At 36.6% G+C, this 19,121-nt stretch overlaps 1 protein-coding gene across 2 annotated transcripts in view; it reads right to left on the bottom strand.

Moving 5' to 3' along the window:
• Positions 1–601: 601 nt before the first annotated feature.
• LOC124161268 overlaps positions 602–19,121 on the bottom strand; it is a 52,314-nt gene continuing 33,794 nt past the window's right edge. For both annotated transcript variants that reach the window (XM_046537556.1, XM_046537557.1), the window contains 4 exons: positions 17,266–17,506; positions 10,435–10,568; positions 9,334–9,483; positions 602–2,040 (listed from right to left, as the gene is read on the bottom strand). In XM_046537556.1, the coding sequence (XP_046393512.1) occupies positions 1,883–2,040; positions 9,334–9,483; positions 10,435–10,568; positions 17,266–17,506 (683 nt within the window). In that variant the 3' untranslated portion in view covers positions 602–1,882. The remainder of the gene's footprint in view (positions 2,041–9,333; positions 9,484–10,434; positions 10,569–17,265; positions 17,507–19,121) is intronic.

Here is a 19,121-nt window from a genome sequence, read left to right as displayed (position 1 = left end):
TATTTGAATTGAATAAGTTAGAGAAACTCGTAGAAATTTATTTTACTTAGTTTTTCTTATTTTACTTTACTACTAGGGGGGGCAGAGCCCCCCCAGCGAGCAAAGCGAGTCCATAGAATAAAACTGCTTGATATTATACATTACGATAAGGAAATATGATGACACTAGTATTAATTTTTGTATTTTTACTGATGCTGAAGTTTTTTATCTTTTCACTTTATTTCAGATTTCATACAAAAATGAGAACAACATATACAGGAACTAATCTAACATACCAAAGGAGCAACAAATAATCATAGTTAAAAATCATTCACTCATTTCAAACACTCCAGGTAATAGATATGTGGTTGCAGCTATCTTTTTAACTTATATATCATTTACATCCGCCAGGTACATAGTTTTCACTAAAAGCGATATTATTATTTCATATTCAAGAATCATATTAAGCTGCAGGTACCCCATATGTAGACTAACATAATTTGAACGAAGATCGTTGGTAAATCTACGTTGCTCGTACAATTCAACATAAATTTAACACACAGATGTTTGACCATCGCAAACTATTGCTAATATTGAGTTACTCTTTTCAACACAACATTAGTTTCGTCAGGAACCTGGGATATTTTATAATAATCATTTTCCTCGTTTCTGACCTTTTAAAAAACACTACCCAAATAACAGAATTTGTCCACATTTCGATGAGAATATAAATGTAACCTGCGCTGTTCTTATACAGCTTGTTAACACGTCTGGAATATTATCCTCTCGCCCATGCATCTGGATGTAAATGTAAGGTACTCCATCCACCGTAATTGAAGTTTTAAGCACTACCAAAACGTAGGAACGGAAAGATTCTAGTCACACACTCACCTTAAAAGATCACAAATAAATCTTAACTCTAAAAACAAAATGTCCACAGGCTATCAGACTCGATTTCTTCACGCAAGTCCGTGCCTAACCACTATACAACTTTATTTACCTCGCGTTGTATCCATGTCAGAGTAAACAAATTTACTAGAGCGATTTTCAGTCACTGCGCATGGAACCAAGGTTGTAATGGCCAAATCCGTGGTCAAGTGATATGTTTTAATGGTTCACTAAGACGATAGCGCTTGTCTACATTTTGTTAATTTCGATTGGAAATATTATCCTTGTTAACCTTCATGATTTTAAACTGTCTTTTACCGCTTCCTTTAATAATTCGATTGAATTATAAAATATTGGTCAAAAAAATCTTGTTAACTTTGGGTCAATATTTTCCTCATCAATATGCGCATTATCGTAGTTTTCTTTTTCAATATTATTTAATTGGTCAATTGGAGTGTAAATGTTTTCATCTTTTCACTTTATTTGCTTTGAAGAGCTTTGAAATAACTGCGTTTTATCCAGCATAGAAAAGAAAGAAATGTCCCAGCTTTTCCACCATACCAAAACTTGAACGCCTTCGCGAAGTTAATGAATGCCGGGTTAGTAAGTATGACTGGTTATTAAGCATCGAAAACCAACCGAAAATCCCATATGGTGGAAAATCCCGTACTGAGGAAAAAGACCTAAATTTAAAAACTGAGAATTTTACGTTACCAATACTCCATAACTAAATCCAAATTATTAAAATTTATGCCCACGAAAAAAGGACAAGAATCAGTACTTTGTAAAAGTTATTTGTTATAATCATTTCCTTAAATCGGTACTTTGTAAAAGTAACGATTTAAGAAAATCTGTAAACAAATTTATCTTTTGTCAACTTTTTTCCATTTACCACATTAAATATCGGATTAATAATTTAACTGTTGGCCTCAGCTTTTCTTCACTGCGCAGCCACTTAAAGCACTCTTGTAACATAAGTATTTACTGTAAGATTTGGACGCAAAAGAGACTCTCTTCATTCTTCCTTGATTAAGAACACATCCAGGGGAACGTGCGTCAGGAGCTGGTTCGCGATGGACTTGAAGAGCACAGTGAACTTCTTCTTGAGCTGTGGTGTCATGGCCTTGATCACCTCATGCCCGTTCTCCCTCAGGAACAGGTTTGTGGCTTCAGCTGTAAGCAGACAAAAAAAAACATTTAGAAGAAAAGCAATGAGATCTTTTTAAGGTGGGTCGAGAGGCTAGTTGCAAAGACACATCCTCCAGTGGATACCTATGTAAAATAAATTCTATGCCAGAATATCAAAACTTGGATTTATACCTAAAATTACATTTTTTTGCTGCTCTAACCCCAGGAATTATAGCTAAACTGATTTGATTGCCTTATTTTTAGAGGACTCATCACTTAAACTCAACTTTTTTTTTGGTTACACAATGCTATTTTAAACTTATAACACCATCTTGAAATTTTCAGGTACATCGAATAGATCCCTGTCAGCATTTCACTGTGGCTGAATTTGAAAATTGCTCCTCAATTATTTCTAAGATTACCTATTTGAATATAGGATAACGGCTATTGTTGACAAAGTTCTAATGTAGCCACCTTGAAATTTTATACGTAATAACATTTTTCACCTCTTATGCTTCACCAATAAAGATAAAATACAACCTGTTAAGATGGTTTCATATGCCCTTTGGCCTAACTCATTTAACCATAAGGTATAATTTACGTTTTCTAATATCAGAATAGGTAATGAGAGAAAACATATGACCATTCGCTAAAATTAAATAAGTTTACGATGAAACCTGGTGTACTCGTTAGAATGAACTTTTTTTTTAAAATTTATGCGAGTACAAATGTACTTACGACGGTTACATATACATGTTGGTGGTATGAGCATCTTCTCGGAAAGCAGAAGGTCCTTAGTTGGATTCCAGGTGAATTTTTTTACATGTGTTTTCGGTCATCGTTCCATATCCGCGCCACCGCTATGTAATCATCATTTGTTTTTATTTCTATCCCTTCGTTTCACTTTATGTCTGTATTGATGTTTGTATACTTGCTTATGGCGAACTAAGTGATGGTGAATTTGATTCCTATTTATTGATACAAACTCATTTGTTTCCATAACTTAATACAGATTACATGGTATTTAAATGTTTAAAGTTGATGAAAAGCATATTGAATGTAATCATGCTTAGCAGATGATGAATATTATAGCCCTGTTTTGAGGAAGAAAAATATCCTGGAATCACTGCGAAATTAAGTTGGAGTAGATGATACTGGACGAAAAGAAAGGGGGAAAAATGACGAAGGCATTATTACGGCTATGGCAAAGTTATTACCGGAAGGTTGCTTCCGTTGAGAGATTAGCGTCCATAGCTATATTTTTTCACCATAAATGGGTAGTTTACTTTGTTTCCGGTGCAATTCTGGGAAATAATGGACTTTCTTTCATAGCCATGCGTGCTTAATACCACTCGCTGTTTCAACCCGAGGGCTGGATCGAAAAATTTATGGAAGAGCTCATTCTAGACTTAGTCTGATTTCATTCTTTCAGGGTAGGATATCCATCTATTTTCCCTTAGATATGTCGCACCGGGAGAGAGATTTTATCAATACCGGGAGAGATGATATTGAGATGAAGTTAATTAAATTTTCAAAGTTCCCCGATAAGAAATTACGGGGTGGTTTTGGATAGTATGGTTTCATTATTAGTATGCTTATGACTTATTTTTTATCTGAATCACTGAAAACATTAATTTATTTAGCGCTCAGTGAGGCTATATCATTTCTGCGGTGAAAAAGCTGGAGCTGTCTACTTGGATTAATTTTCTTCGGGTTTTCGACCAGACTAGATGCTCCATGGTAACCGCGGTTTCGAAGTTTTAGTGCTCTCGGTCACTATATTAAACCTGATTATGACGAACAGTTTGGACAAAGAAATGTTGGTTACCATGGAGTATATGGAATAACTCGGCCGGTTGAGAATCCGAGAATAAATCGCCTCTGCACAATGCATTCATCAATTTCTTATCTTTTTACATTTTAGAATAATAAACTCCGCCGAGAGCTGCAGAAACAAAACCTGCGTAAAATTGAGGTGTTTAATAATAACGTTATAACTATGGTTTTCAAGGCTGATGCGCTTGATTTGATAAATGCCTCAATTACGTAGACGTAATTCTCTTGGCGTGTGAAATGAATATCGTCTGGTTTCCAAGCAGCTGGAGTCTCTGCTTCAAGGACGGACGAATAATCCTTCGCACGAGAGACGAAAGAATACAATTGAGAGAGACACACCTCAAATCACGATGTGCAGCGCTTGCATTAGGCCGTAAAGGAGAGCGTGAATGGGTTTGCGTGCATTCAATGATGATGAATTGGCGAGGAGTTGCGAAACGTCCATAGCTTTACCCGGCTCGACATCCACTTCCGCACGTGAGAAAAAAGCAAAAAAATAATAAACATTGCTGGGTGCTGTGATTGTTACCTTCTAGCTCATTTTATGAAGAGTCGGTTCTTTTGCGGTCGGTCGGTGGAGTTAAATACCTTTCGCATAAATTGTTGCTTTTCATCTACTTAGAGCAAGCCATTTAAAGGGGATCTAGCATTTTCCTCTTTGTCTCTATGCGGGGCATATCCTGGTGGTATGATATTTGAAGGAGGTGACCGACAGCTTGGGTCATTTGCGCCATGAAGAAAGGGTAGGTAAGGAAGGGTGGAGAGAAACCCGGCGTCGGCATTAGTCTGCTCTTTACAAAATGTGCCTAGGGAACCACGGCTTAACGTCCCATCCGACGGATGGAGTGTTGTCCTTGAAATGTCCTCCACACAGTATTCAAGCAGGGATCGGGCAGTCTCTGAAAATCCTCTGCCACCGCCGGGATTTGAACCCGAGCCCACGGAGTGGGAAACCAACACTATAGCTACCACATCAACCCGATCCCTTGCATATCCTTGACAATCGTGGGTTGGAGTTGAATATCCACTACCTATATCTTCTAAATATTATGTTGTAAGTATCCTCGTTTACCATCTTCTGGGACGGTTGGTTAATAATGACTTAGCAGAAGGAACGGCAATCGAAGCTAAAGGAAAGTCAAAACCTGTAAAATTTTAATAGTTTCGTTCCAGAGAGCGAAATGTAGAAACTGAACGAAATGGATTTAAACCCAGGGAGCTAACCTCAGGGTCGAAACGAAATCGGAGTCAAAACTGCTTCGAGTCGAAACAAAACTAAAACTCTGGGACGAAACAAAACAGAGAATATACTTCGCACCGGGGGACCACGTGCATCACCTTCGAGCAGTTTAGTTTCGACCCACACACCGAGTACGAAATATGGTTGAATGAAGTAAAGGTTCGGACCACCGCCATTAGATGCGTGGGGCACTAATATTTTCAGCACTCACAGGAGAACGGTGAACGCACCCCGGTCATTCGATTTTTAAGCTCAATGTTTTAACCATAAATACTCTATACAGTATTCTCCGCTCCCATGGTTCCATTAATTCCCACCGGTCGCAATAAATAGTCGCCAGGATACAAGTCAACATACGTATTAGCCCGCAAGAGATACGCTACGCGTTGAATGTAATCGTTTATTGCTTAAACTCAAGCTCAATTAATTAATATTAAGCTCAATTTCATATCTGATCGTAAAAAAAACGCAGTTAAACATTTACAAGTGAAATGTACTCCCTTCAAAAAGACAACCAATATTTTTTTAAATGTGGTCTAGGGGTTACGGAGATGGAATAAGATTCTAAATGTGCATGTTCAATTCCCATCGGTGGCAATTTTCTTCATAATTTCCTTCTACTTTTTCTTTTACAGAAATCTGCAATTCAAAATTATATTCACGATTTTCTCTGAAAATTTTCATTCCGTGTGAGAACATGTTTTTTTTACACTTCCGACGTCTGATGTTTTCCCATTTTTCACATGGAATCTTCCTTGAAGTATTTCATTTTCGTGTCGCAACACGACGCATTATTAAGAAACTCATGTATTTGGTTCCCAATTATGTTTCAATGTGATGATATTGTGGACTCATTTTTACCATTCATGCCTAGTTTTAGAATCGGATTTCGTTATAAGTTGAACTTTTAAGACCCTGCGGAGTAGGAAAAAATATAACCGGAAGAGCTGTACATTTTGATGATTGAAACTGATAATTCCCGTGGTGGAAAAAGCAAAAATTACCAACAAGACGCTTCAATAAAGCCTCTTGTTAGATAAGTGAGAGCCCACTGAGTGAGAAGATGGTTGACCATCCACAACTCCGGAGGAAGAACCCATTCCCTGCCTGTCTCGCTCTTTCTGGTTTTCTAACGTTCTTTTCCAACGATACGAAAACTTGGGTGAATTGTAAGAGTCCACAAACCTGTATTGCAATATAAAAGGAATGCAAGCTCGAGTGTATCTTAAAAATGCGTCGTATTACGACAAGGAAATAAAATTATTCAAAGAAAAAAATTGGGAAAACAAGATATGCCGCATGAGCACAAAAAATTCTGGCACAGAAAAATTAAAAATTTTAGCGAAAATTAAGAAAATAATAGTGAAAAATAGGCTTTTTTTTAAAGAAAAAGTAGAATTTATTACTTAAATTAGTATCGCAGAAGAGGTTCGACCTTAATATGTTAACATAGAAGTCAAACCTTAGCCATTGGGCCACGACAGTGTTTTTATTGTACGGAGTTCTCAAGGGAATGTAAAGCCAAATACATTGACAGGTACCGATGCTGTCAAACCGATCCTTGCGCCACTAGCGACTAAAGTTTGAGTGCGAATTAATGCACGGAGACCAATTTCACAGTATCGCGGGAATTTCTCCCTAGTGGAGCCTCCCATGGTATTACAAACTCTATGGTTTTAACCTCTTTACACGTATAGGTATCAAACGTAATGAGTCGAAACTATTCCCTCTTATTCCCTCCACTCAACTTCTGGGATCAAAACTTAACTATGAGGAGCAGAGTTTCGATTAATTTAGTTTCGTTCCCGGTAGTAAAGTTTCTCTCCGGGACGAAGCTTAACTCCTTGGTGATTTTAATTTCGTGCGGGAACGAAACTAAACCGAGGCCTCGTACATTTGTTTCCCTCCGGGACGAAACGAAACATTTTCGTTTCGTTTCACTTGTCATCCCTGCCAAGCAAAATTTATTTCAAAATAAATTGCTCCAAGAATGAATTCATCAATATACGATGCCGATATCCAGCGACGATTCCCTGATCGATAATTTCACATAGGAACTGTAACAGTAGGAGAATGCAAAGAACAACAGAACTGCCAAATGATACTTCTGGAACTGTGATAAATAGAGGACGTTTTGGATTGAAAGCATAATACCAGTTTACGTTAATTAAGATATAATGCTGTACCATTTGTAATCAAGAGGAGATGTTACGCTGCAAATTAAATAAAATGTGATGCTACTATCGCTTTGGATCTAGAGAATATAAACTATGGACATTTTAACGATTCTTTAAACAAAGGGGACTTTGGAAGGTTTTATTTTGTATGTTTTATTTATGAAAGGCGAGGTATACTTGTATTTACACGTATACTCTAAGTTTCTTGATAAGTTAACTCAAGGGGACTGTAATTCTTAATTCGGTATAAATTGATACGTAAGGGTCCATTTGCATTCATGAAAATATTCATCGATTTGCAGCCGTCCTTTGCTACCAATTTTTTTTTAAATCTGCGTATTGAGTATTTGTCTGGTTTTCCTTGGCATTTCAAACTCGAAAAATTAACTTTCCCTACTCATTTCCTTTTTTTCTCAACTGCAGTGACGTCTTTAAGAAAACGCAATCCAGTCTCCATAACCTCTGAGATATACAATTTTTATGTGATTATTGTTCCAAAACCTTTATATCCCTTTAAACACGAAAGCAATTTATCCTTGTTAAAATTATCATACATTTACAATTTAAATATTTATGGCGACCTAACTGAATAAAGTAATAGCTACAATTATCCAACAAAAGTTAAGAGTTTTTGCAAGGTCAACTTACGGCTCAAAAAGGGCTAAAATATTACTTAAAAGTGCATTAAGTTTAAAAAAAAATAATTAGCAAAACCTTTAATCTTAGATTAATGCATCAAATTACTCTGATGGCAATTTATTGATTTAACTGCTTCCAATAACTTTATTTTTGATACTTGGTCAAAAAGGAATATATACCAAATTATTATTGCTGTGTAAGCTGGTTGAAGAGTCGGCAAGTTTGAGAAAAAAATACCATTTTAGCATTAAAAAAATGTATTTCGTCATTTTTTGGGAGGAAGAATGCCACATAAAAATGCTGGGCTTAGAATTATGAATGGAAACTTTATTTGAGCTGAGCTGACAATCTATTAAGTAGGTTAAAATGATCAGGATTACCTTTCAGCGTTTAAGCGTTGCAATTTTAACTTTTATATTCAAGAAAACTCGTTAGGCTTAATTTCCTATGTTTATGAAACATTTTAATAGCATGTTTCCATAAATGTAACGAAAAATTGACCCGATAGCGTAGCTCTAACTCTAACTTATGATGTTTTCGTTTATAATTTTTCTTTCACCAGGTATTTTGAATAAAGTTACTAGGCATTCGCTGAGAAAAGGAAAAAAAATTCGTATCAGTAACCGTTGAGCGTAAATGTGAAATTACCGAACATATCAGGCTTTTTTGTTTTTTTTTTGGGCTCTTTAGGCGGACTGAAGATTTAATGATAACTTTTTCATTATTTTATTGCCGATCAGTATAATATGACCCAAATTTTGCGTGCTATTAAATCACTGTGTTTCAAGCATTGATTTTTTCGATCGATCCTAGTGCTCATGTAACTTTTCTATGGAATGAACGGTGATCTCCTTATCCAAACATTGTCCTTCGGGAACTAGAAATGAAACTTATTAATCATTCCAAAATTCTCTTGCAATTTATCAGCAAAGTAATTCAATAACACGATTTTTTTAAAAAGATTCTCCCTATGATTACTCAAGGAATATAAATTTTTCTCAACAGTAGTGTTTACCGTAGGACCACACTGATTACGTATTCATTTAAATAATTGTAATTTCTTAATGCTAAAACTCCTTAGATAAATGCCTAGTATTTAATGTATGAACGTATACATTAAACCATGCCCGAGGGGGTATAAAAATCCTATCATTGTTGCGCTCCAACCAGCCACCGTCATATTAGCAGCAGAGGATTTTAGCCCACCTCACCGTCTGGCATACTCATCAAATAGTCCCCTTCAATAATTTTTGGGGAATTATTCTAGATTTAGTATAAAGATAACCATTGAGATATACAGTATGTTGAGATAACCAAGTGGATGGTTGATATGCTATAAATCAAACAAATTAGCTTAATTGTGCGGGCCTCGGCGAAATAAATTGTAATTTGTTAAAAGTGAAACCATTAGTCGTAGATTATTGAGGCTAATTCTTTATGACTCACTGAGGATTCTATTGTTGTTGAAGATCTTCTTGACTTGCATGCGCACCCTCTTTATGTTAATGTCCAGGTCCAGTGCATCAACCCTGAGGTACTCCTTGCCACCACGTGTCTCAGACAACACCTTCCCCCTCACCAGGGCGTCCACATCACCTAGGAGACACAAAGACAGCGACATGAATGCTTGTGCATGACCGGATGGGTATCTAGACATTAATCACACGTGCGGTAACTCTGAGGTTACTCAATATATTCATTGTGAAGAAAACGTGACAAGAACCCTAAAGGATATTGCACGAATGAGTGTTTGCGGCATGAGTGATTGATGAGGAAATGTTGCACACCTCACCTCTTTTTCATTACAGATAGAAGACTACAAAAATTAACGTATATCAAGTTTGATATTGTGTTTGAGTTAAATTTTCCATTTATATTAATGAGAAAATAATGCTAAAGTAAAAATTAATTCAATATATTAAACATACTTGACATAATTTCGGAGCATTTTCTTCGTCACAATCGAGCCAAAAGATTCCTAAAATGTAAGAAAAAAATGACTAGCAAATGAAAAAAATATTTCCCTTCGACTCACCCATGGTTTTCCAGCACATCGGTTAAATCATGAGGACAATAAAAATATGATAAGAGATGAAAGATAAGGTAATTAGCAGCAATAAATAGCAACTTTGTTCCGGATACATCAACAGGGTAGCGTAGTATGTGGGGTAACATGTAGATTATATATGTACCCCGGAGTAAAGGAAACTTCGTTTTCCTAATATTTCAGGGGAGCAGTTTTAAGATTTAAAAAAAAATTAACCAGTAAGTACTAGATGGTTAGTATCAAGTTTAAAACATTTTTACATTACAATGTTAATTGTATAGTAACTTAACCTTCTAGTAATTACTCGTCAATTAAAAAAACCTTAAAACTGTTCTCCTGAAAAATTAGGAAAACAGGCTTAGTATCCTTTACCTCCGAAGTATAGATATATCTACGCAAATACCCTGCAAACCATCTCAATGGACGTGAGGCGGCTGGTATTAAGAAAAAAGCCGTTACCTTGGTTATGCTCACACTTTTGCGTGACACATTTCGCTTACCGAAATCGGCGTGGAATGATCCGTTTCCACTGGCAGGGAGGATGATGAGGACTCCAGAGCTAGTGTACTTGGCGTGGATGCGAAGCGTTGGGAAGCTCACCGTTGCCTGGAAGGGTCGTTCCTTGGAGCCAAGCCTTTGGGTTGAGATATTGGTGGTGTTCCGATCGATTTGTGCCATTCGGGTGTAAAATGAGAAACAAATGTCTTAGAAATATAACAAAAGATGATAATATATGCAAAGATTTAAGAGAACTTTAACTTAAAACTAATTCAGTGAGCTTCCACCATGAAGTGATACAAAAGTTGTATCCATCAGTTCAATTTCTCACGCACAAAAAGTCTACCCTCTAAAAAGATTGTTAAACATCCCTCTGGTTAAGTAAGATCTGATGATTTCCCGGCGTATATATTCGAAAAAGGCTATTCTGGCTTCCAGCCGGGTGGTCTGTCTCCATTCTGCCGACGTTTCGAAACATGAGTCGGGTTCCATCCTCAGGGCTAATTGATTAAATCTCTCTGGCTGTGGTAATGAATATGAAAAATAGCTGTCGGGCAGTTTCAGTATAATATTTCAGGGTGACAATAGGTGGAAGATTATTATGATGAAAGAATGTAATTCATTCTGTTATTTTCTTACTCGGTTCATTGTCCCTGATAATGCCACCCGGTAATTACGTTTCGCGCTGAAATCTCGATCGTTTATGTCAATAAATGTGTTGCGTAAAACGATGGGTGATGTTTTATTCAGTATCGACAACAAATAATTTGAGATATAGCAGGCAATAGCAATTATAGCACAAAATATTTTCATTGCACCAATTAGTTCTCACGTTAATAACTTTTGAATCACAGTATTCGAGTCTTTGACCCTTACAAAGAGTTTTTATCGCCTAGTCGTTCAATGGATTTGAATTATGCCCCTTGTAAAATAATATTTACCATAAGAAAACATTTTCATTAACTAAGGAGGTATCGACAACCAAATTACCATAAAAGTATAGGATTAAGTATATGATTTGGCCATTTTTACCGAGGGGGATACCATGAAGCTCTGCAAGCTGGAGGAAGAGTTCTCGGGTTTCCAACCGGGTCCAAGGGTTTTTCTGCACCGACGCACAGTGGGCTAGAATCGAAAAAAGCTGGCCAAAACCTCAAAATCGATTTTTTTGAGCTAGGAAGTTGAAACTTCGCATACACATTCTCAAATAAATTGTGCATAACTACCCAGATTATTTTGGTCCTGTGTTTTCACTTTAACAATATATGTGAGGTCAAAGTTGAGCAAATTTAGCGAAAAACGACCACCCTCGATTTTTTCTGAAAATTGCCGACTTTATCCTCGTGCAGTGGTTTTATAAATAGTTTTATCGACAAAACTGTTATACCATCTTAATTGACACTTCTTTTTCTTTCATTTGAAGGGTTTTTAAAGATTTTGTTTCATCAATAACCATAGATACATAGCAAAATGGCGGAGCCTGTTTTCAACCCATTTTTTTACATAAACGTAGAAAAAAAGTAGACATTGTCACCGGCTTACACTAAGTAACTTATATCATGTCGTTCTTTGAAGCTTCTATATTGTGAATCTAAAGTCAAACCTTGCACCAATTTGCAACCCCGAATTTTAAATCGTTTTTTCGAACGCACGGACGACTCCGGTTCTGGTCGGAGGCGGCGGAGAATACGGCGACGCGGCAAGCGGGAGGATGCAATACGGTCTCGTTTACTTTTACGTGTGGATAATAGATATATTAGTCGCAGAAAATTATCTCCAGAAAGTAAAATTAATAAATATTGCTGCGAATGACTCTCATTATGCGATCGCTGGGCACTGCAAGAGGTGCACTGAAAGGTTTCTTTCTTTGAGTGCATTCCGTGGAGAATGGACTTAAATCGCGTGCTTAAAGTGGGGAAACGGACTCTTTTATTAACAAACAAGCTCAATTTCTAGGCAAGAGCCCTCGATGATCCATGTCCTCCTCTTTCTAACCTGCCATACATATTTAAAGGCCTTCTGACAACAGTCGTTTTATAGTATTGTTGTAGTGTACCGATCCCTTCGAACTTGTTTTTGGTTTGAACTCCTGCTAGCTTTAAAAGTTTCGGAAGGCATATTACTCACATCGAATAATGTATTCGTTCTAAGAAATACAGTTCATTTTGAACTATGCCTTATGCTCAATTTAAATTATTGATTTAAATCTCTTACCTATATATCAACGTCATTATTCTTAATAAACTGCGCTGCTGACAAAATGGTTATTTTTCAGAAATACTTTACCATACAGACATAACATAAACAAAAGCAACACAATTTACACTTTTCCCAACTAACATACTGCAATTAGCACTCTCAGCAATAAAAGGTTACTGTTTTTCATTCACTATCTGACGAGTTTTTATCACTTTCACTGTCTGAGCTAAAGCATTGTTTTCCTTTTTCAAAAACAGATCCATTACATTTTTCGGCAAGGTATGTGTTTCCTCCAGTTTAATTGGCGTAATTTTTGTCATTATCAGTTATTACATCAGGAGTTGTCTTCGGAATAAATCCCTATTTGTGGCCACTCGTGCCATTTTTCTAGTCAACCGTTCACGGAACTTTCTCACGTCCTTATACCGTGCCTATATTGCTTCCCCTGACAGTTGTCGCAATTAAGAATGGACTCTTTTGCAAAGTCAGCTCCGTCAATGAAGACCTTATGTACGGTTGGTGATATACCATAATTGTATTTAAAGCGTCAGTGAGAGAGAGAGAAAATTAAATTATTTGGAGAGGAAATCTAGAATAATTGTGATGACTTTTGAATACTCGTGCCTGTTTCATGCTTCGCCTAACGAACAGCATTTTTTACCTAAACAAGAAGGCACAAAGGTGCTCACGAGCAATAATTCATGAGACATAGGCCCTCGTTCCCACGTGAGATTATATTGCGCATGTCCTAACTGCTGTCAAAGCCGTGTTTGCAAATTAAAGTGCACTTTATATGCGACGCGAAACTTGGATCTGTGGAAATGCACGTTAAGATTCGAGTCGCAGTAAGATGTAGAACCATTTTTGGAAACTTCTTATATAACCTCTGCTGCAATAATTTCATTCGGGTAAATGAAATCATATGCTCGCGTCACTCTCTCATCGCTGGGGTTAATATTATATCCCTGGCATTTCAGATTTTCGAACACCCTTGCACCGAAATTTTGTGAGCTGCATGGACAAAATTATCAGCTTAAGGTTGGATGGCGATATTTGGTGGAACTTGTTCGCAGGAAACATAATGAAATACACTTTTGTATGTTCCACAAGAGTTTTTAATCCCGACCTAGGTTTCGGCAGTACACACTGTCATTATCAAGGTGAATATACAAACATTTTGCGAGCTTATATAGCTTAGGGAGAGGGGGCTAAGGCAGGGAGGAGGTGGTAATGGCTTGATAATGACAGTGTGTACTGCCGAAACCTAGGTCGGGATTAAAAACTCTTGTGGAACATACAAAAGTGTATTTCATTATGTTTCCTGGACACAATTACTCAGTGAGAGAGCCTCTTAATCTGACATAACATAATACTCGGGGTTGCATTTTATCCACTTGGCAAGAGTTCTTCTTGCCTCCGAGGATGGTCACTGAATCTTCCTTTTGCATTCGTTTTTATCCTATTCGTTCTCTCGATACAGCCCTGAAAACATGAATTGACGTCCATCTGCACTGGCTAAACTAGAGCAACATGTAAATTGTGCTGCATAAGGAATAATTATTAATTGCTTTAAATCAAGAATATAAACTAAATAACCTTACTGGATAAAAATAATGAACTCTTCAAGCACCAAGACAGTACTTGATTTGGGAAAATTCGGCAAAATCAAGTACTGTATTGAGCCATTTTCCATCACGTTTAAGGAATATATTAATTGTTATTGTTAAAAATTTTATTAGTTAGTAAAAGAGTCCGTTTCCCCACTTTAAGCACGCGATTTAAGTCCATTCTCCACGGAATGCACTCAAAGAAAGAAACCTTTCAGTGCACCTCTTGCAGTGCCCAGCGATCGCATAATGAGAGTCATTCGCAGCAATATTTATTAATTTTACTTTCTGGAGATAATTTTCTGCGACTAATATATCTATTATCCACACGTAAAAGTAAACGAGACCGTATTGCATCCTCCCGCTTGCCGCGTCGCCGTATTCTCCGCCGCCTCCGACCAGAACCGGAGTCGTCCGTGCGTTCGAAAAAACGATTTAAAATTCGGGGTTGCAAATTGGTGCAAGGTTTGACTTTAGATTCACAATATAGAAGCTTCAAAGAACGACATGATATAAGTTACTTAGTGTAAGCCGGTGACAATGTCTACTTTTTTTCTACGTTTATGTAAAAAAATGGGTTGAAAACAGGCTCCGCCATTTTGCTATGTATCTATGGTTATTGATGAAACAAAATCTTTAAAAACCCTTCAAATGAAAGAAAAAGAAGTGTCAATTAAGATGGTATAACAGTTTTGTCGATAAAACTATTTATAAAACCACTGCACGAGGATAAAGTCGGCAATTTTCAGAAAAAATCGAGGGTGGTCGTTTTTCGCTAAATTTGCTCAACTTTGACCTCACATATATTGTTAAAGTGAAAACACAGGACCAAAATAATCTGGGTAGTTATGCACAATTTATTTGAGAATGTGTATGCGAAGTTTCAACTTCCTAGCTCAAAAAAATCGATTTTGAGGTTTTGGCCAGCTTTTTTCGATTCTAGCCCACTGTGCGTCGGTGCAGAAAAACCCTTGGACCCGGCTGGAAACCCGAGAACTCTTCCTCCAGTCTATTCGCCGGGAAAACCTTCGATCCTTCAAGCTCTGAAAGCCTTCCAATAAGTGTAAAGGTAATCGGTTACGAGGGAAAAAATATGGCGATAACGTTAAATTCATAATAAAACTATTTTACGATTATTGCCATATTTTAGCTGATCGTATATTAGATTTCTTGAAGTAAAATGTTTAATATTATAATTATAGGACGTGTAATGTTAAACGCATTTCAACTCAGTAATTATAAGTAGGTATTTAACTTGCTTGCGCTTATTTTTTCTGAGATTTTAAGTTCTTTCTTTATCTTAATAAAAATATTCACATAAACAATATTGCCAAATTACAGAGGCCCAATAGCAAACAATTGCAAGGAATGAGCACTTATAATATTACAAAAAGAATGGTAGTAAAAGGTAAGAAACTGAATTGAGAAGTGATGCTACTAATTTATGAGATATAGCAGGCAATAGCAATTATAACACAAAATATTTTCATTAATGTTAGTTTGTCATCATTGATGTCAATTAAAGTTTTCCAATGCGTTTTGGGATAAAGGATTAAAGTTCTGAGGAAGGAAATATTAGGAAGAAGGGTGGCGGAAAAACGTGAGCATTGAAAGAGCGATATTTTGAGAACTATTCTATGTGGAGTATTATGAAGTGGGTGCGCGTAGGGCGGGAAAGTACTCGGAAATTCAGAAAAGGAAGAAGTTCAGGACAGGATAAGGGGGAGCGTGGTTGCTTGGTGGGTAGAATGTGGATTGGCTTGAACCGTTGGCTGCTGATCGAGGGGTCCTGTGTTCGATTACTGGTTGAAGCCCTTGGACACCTCCAAACAAAGACCTCCAAGTGCGAGGTGGCCTAGGGATACGAACTAGCCCGCCTGCTCTAAATGGGTTATATTTATACACCTATGACTTGGTTTGGGTGAGCACTACCCTCTTCTACCTAAACCAACCTTCGGGTTGAATCATTGAGGGAGTGCCTAGAGAGTCATAATCTCAGGAAAACCTAGCTTAAGTGCTCGTGACAATCACGAACTTGTCACCCAAGTCATAAGATTTTCGCGCTATTTACTGAAAAATATTTGCAATCGTTTTTATTTTTTAGCATGATTTCAGGACCAGACTTATTTTTTTATAAGCTCCATTAATATTGTTGTTAATATTGTTATTAGTAATTTCTTTTCTGACCAGGAAGTGGTGCTAATTGTCTTTAGTAGCCGAAAAAACCTCACTTAATGACTACAGTCGATAACCTAATAACTACTACTATCGGCGCAAAAAAAGGTAGAACGTTGAACTTTTAGCATTTGTAAGAAATTCTGCCGAAGCTCCATAGGGCCATGTCATGTATTGTTTTACTCATTGTTTATTCGAATACAAAAATGAATCATCAAACATTGTTTAAACGTAAACGTTTAGCTTCTACTGCCAAAAGAGTGGAGAAGAACACGCGAAAAACTATGAAAACGGCGAAACGGTCTTCTTCTTCATCTCGTCACTGGCAACCTACTACCTAAAAAAAACTTGTCAACATATTACCAAAAATAATATAATTCATAGGTAATAATCCTAAGTGTGAACCCACATAAATTAATACTTCCAACATTTTTAGATTTGGTAGCATTAATTTATGAACTTTTCCCTACTTACCACCGGATAGATTGAATCAATGACAAAAATATTTTCTATAGCATTACAATGGTATCTTATTGGTGCATTTCATTGTATTTTATATGGAAACAACAACATCTTCGCATTACAAAGAGCTTTTTAAAATTAAATTTTACCAATTCCTTGATTTTAAAAATGGGCAAAAGGTAGATTTCGATTTCCGAGGTTTAGTATATAGTATATGAATATTGAAGATACGTACGGAGAATAAACAATGAGTAAAACAATATATGACACGATCCTATGGAGCTCCGGTAAAATTTCGTACAAATGCTTAAAGTTCAGCGTTATATCTTTATTGCGCCAATAGTAGTTACTACTGAGGAGTGCCTGAGATGGTCTCATGACTTCACCCACCTGAGGTTGCTGACGGTGAAGTTGCTGGCGCCGTAGATGTCGAGATCCTTGAGGACGATGCGATATCCGTTGGGGCCAGAGGTGAGCGACAGCGAGAGCTCGTCCATTCGGAATGGCTCCACAGACGGCATTTCGATCTCCGGGATTCCCTTGGCCAGATAAGGCCTCAGGTGGTGCAGTGCCGACGTCAGGCAATCGATCAGGTGCGGGTCCTTCATGCGACACTGCTTCACGTACGGGGCTGATGGGAAATAAAAAAATAAGGAAATTCTTAAGATAATTGAGCATAAATAATGACAATATTATTAACGAGCGCGATGCGCCCGCTCCCAGCGGGCTTCCCCCGCTCTTTTCAATGCGGGTCCACAGAGGGATAGGCGCGTTTCTAATTTTAAAATGTAGAAAAAAAGGCAGGGTTATATGTACAAATTTAATTGGAATGTTCATGTACAAATTGAGGTCAGAGGACCTCTTTAAACACAACATTGGAAGTAATTACACTATTCTCTGTTAAACGCACATGATGACTCATACTTACGTATAAACAGGAGACTTGAATGTGGAATCAGCCGCATTTTGATAAAAGTTATTTAAAGCATGCGAGATATTGTTGCAAATGAACAAATGTATCAGTTTGTGCGCCGTTAACGTCGGGAATATTTACCGGTTTTGTGTTTTTGTTTTTTTTTTTAATTATTTAAAAACCAATTTTAGGAAACAATAGTAATATTTAGGAAGTAAGATATGCCGTCGCATTTTAGTACCTCATTCGTAGAGTTTGGTTGCGTATAAGTTGAGAATATAGAAATAATATAGAAGATAATTCATACAGAATTATAATATATAACACAAAAAAATATTCCAATCAACGGACCAGATTTAATTGCGTGTACTTAATCTTCTCGGGATTTACACTGGCCTTATTACTTTAATAAAAATAAAGAAATTAAATGATCAATCTAGGTATAACTTTTGTTAACTAGACGGAAAACAGGAAAAATGTATTCAATATACAAGCCCAAATTCATTCAATCCCGAGCAGTGATTGTCTAGAAAATATCCATGAAGAAAAAATCACAGAATATTAAGATCTGGTTGTCTATGTAAAAGTAATGTGGAAGATAATCTCAGTAGGATAATATCATTCATAGGCAATAATCCTAATTGTGAAATTGCATAAATTGATACTTCTAAATTTTTATATTTGGTAGCATTAATTTATGAAATTTCTCTACTAATCACCGAATATATTGAATCAATGGCAAAAATCTTTTCTTAAGTATTACAGTTGCATATCGATAAATTTAAGGTGTAACCTGCATAAATTACTACGACCGAAATTTGCATATGTGGAGGTACAGAAAACAGTATTACTTTGCACAACTAACTCCGCAGCAAAAACAGAATCAGTTGAGATAATTTAATTTGTGAGTAAAGAAGGAATTAAAAGTCACTTGGTAGAAAACAGATACTTAATTTTGAGCAATACCTTATAATTTCTCAAACTAATACTTTATAATTAGAGTCGAGCCTCAATAAATGCATTACGACGCAGCAGTGCTGCAGTTAAAACTGATATTTTTCATGCTGCAATAATTTATTTTTCTGTAATCATGGTTAAGTGCTACTTTAATTCCTTATGCGGGGAAATTTAATTTAATTTAATTTCTTACAATTACATATGCGGGGAAAATGTTTCATCGAAGTTTATATTTAAATTTAAAATTAAAACGCTGAGTATTGCTGATTTAATCCATTTATTTGGCATTCCAATGATGGCCTCATTTTCAAGATTTTTTAATATATTTCACGCCCTTAGCACCACATACCCCACTGATGGTGCCAACCAATTTTTT

This window comes from Ischnura elegans, chromosome 6, assembly GCF_921293095.1.
Source record: "Ischnura elegans chromosome 6, ioIscEleg1.1, whole genome shotgun sequence".
NCBI lineage: Eukaryota > Metazoa > Arthropoda > Insecta > Odonata > Coenagrionidae > Ischnura > Ischnura elegans.
The sequence above is the reverse complement of the archived record's forward strand: the minus strand, read 5'-3'. Positions and strand labels throughout refer to the sequence as shown.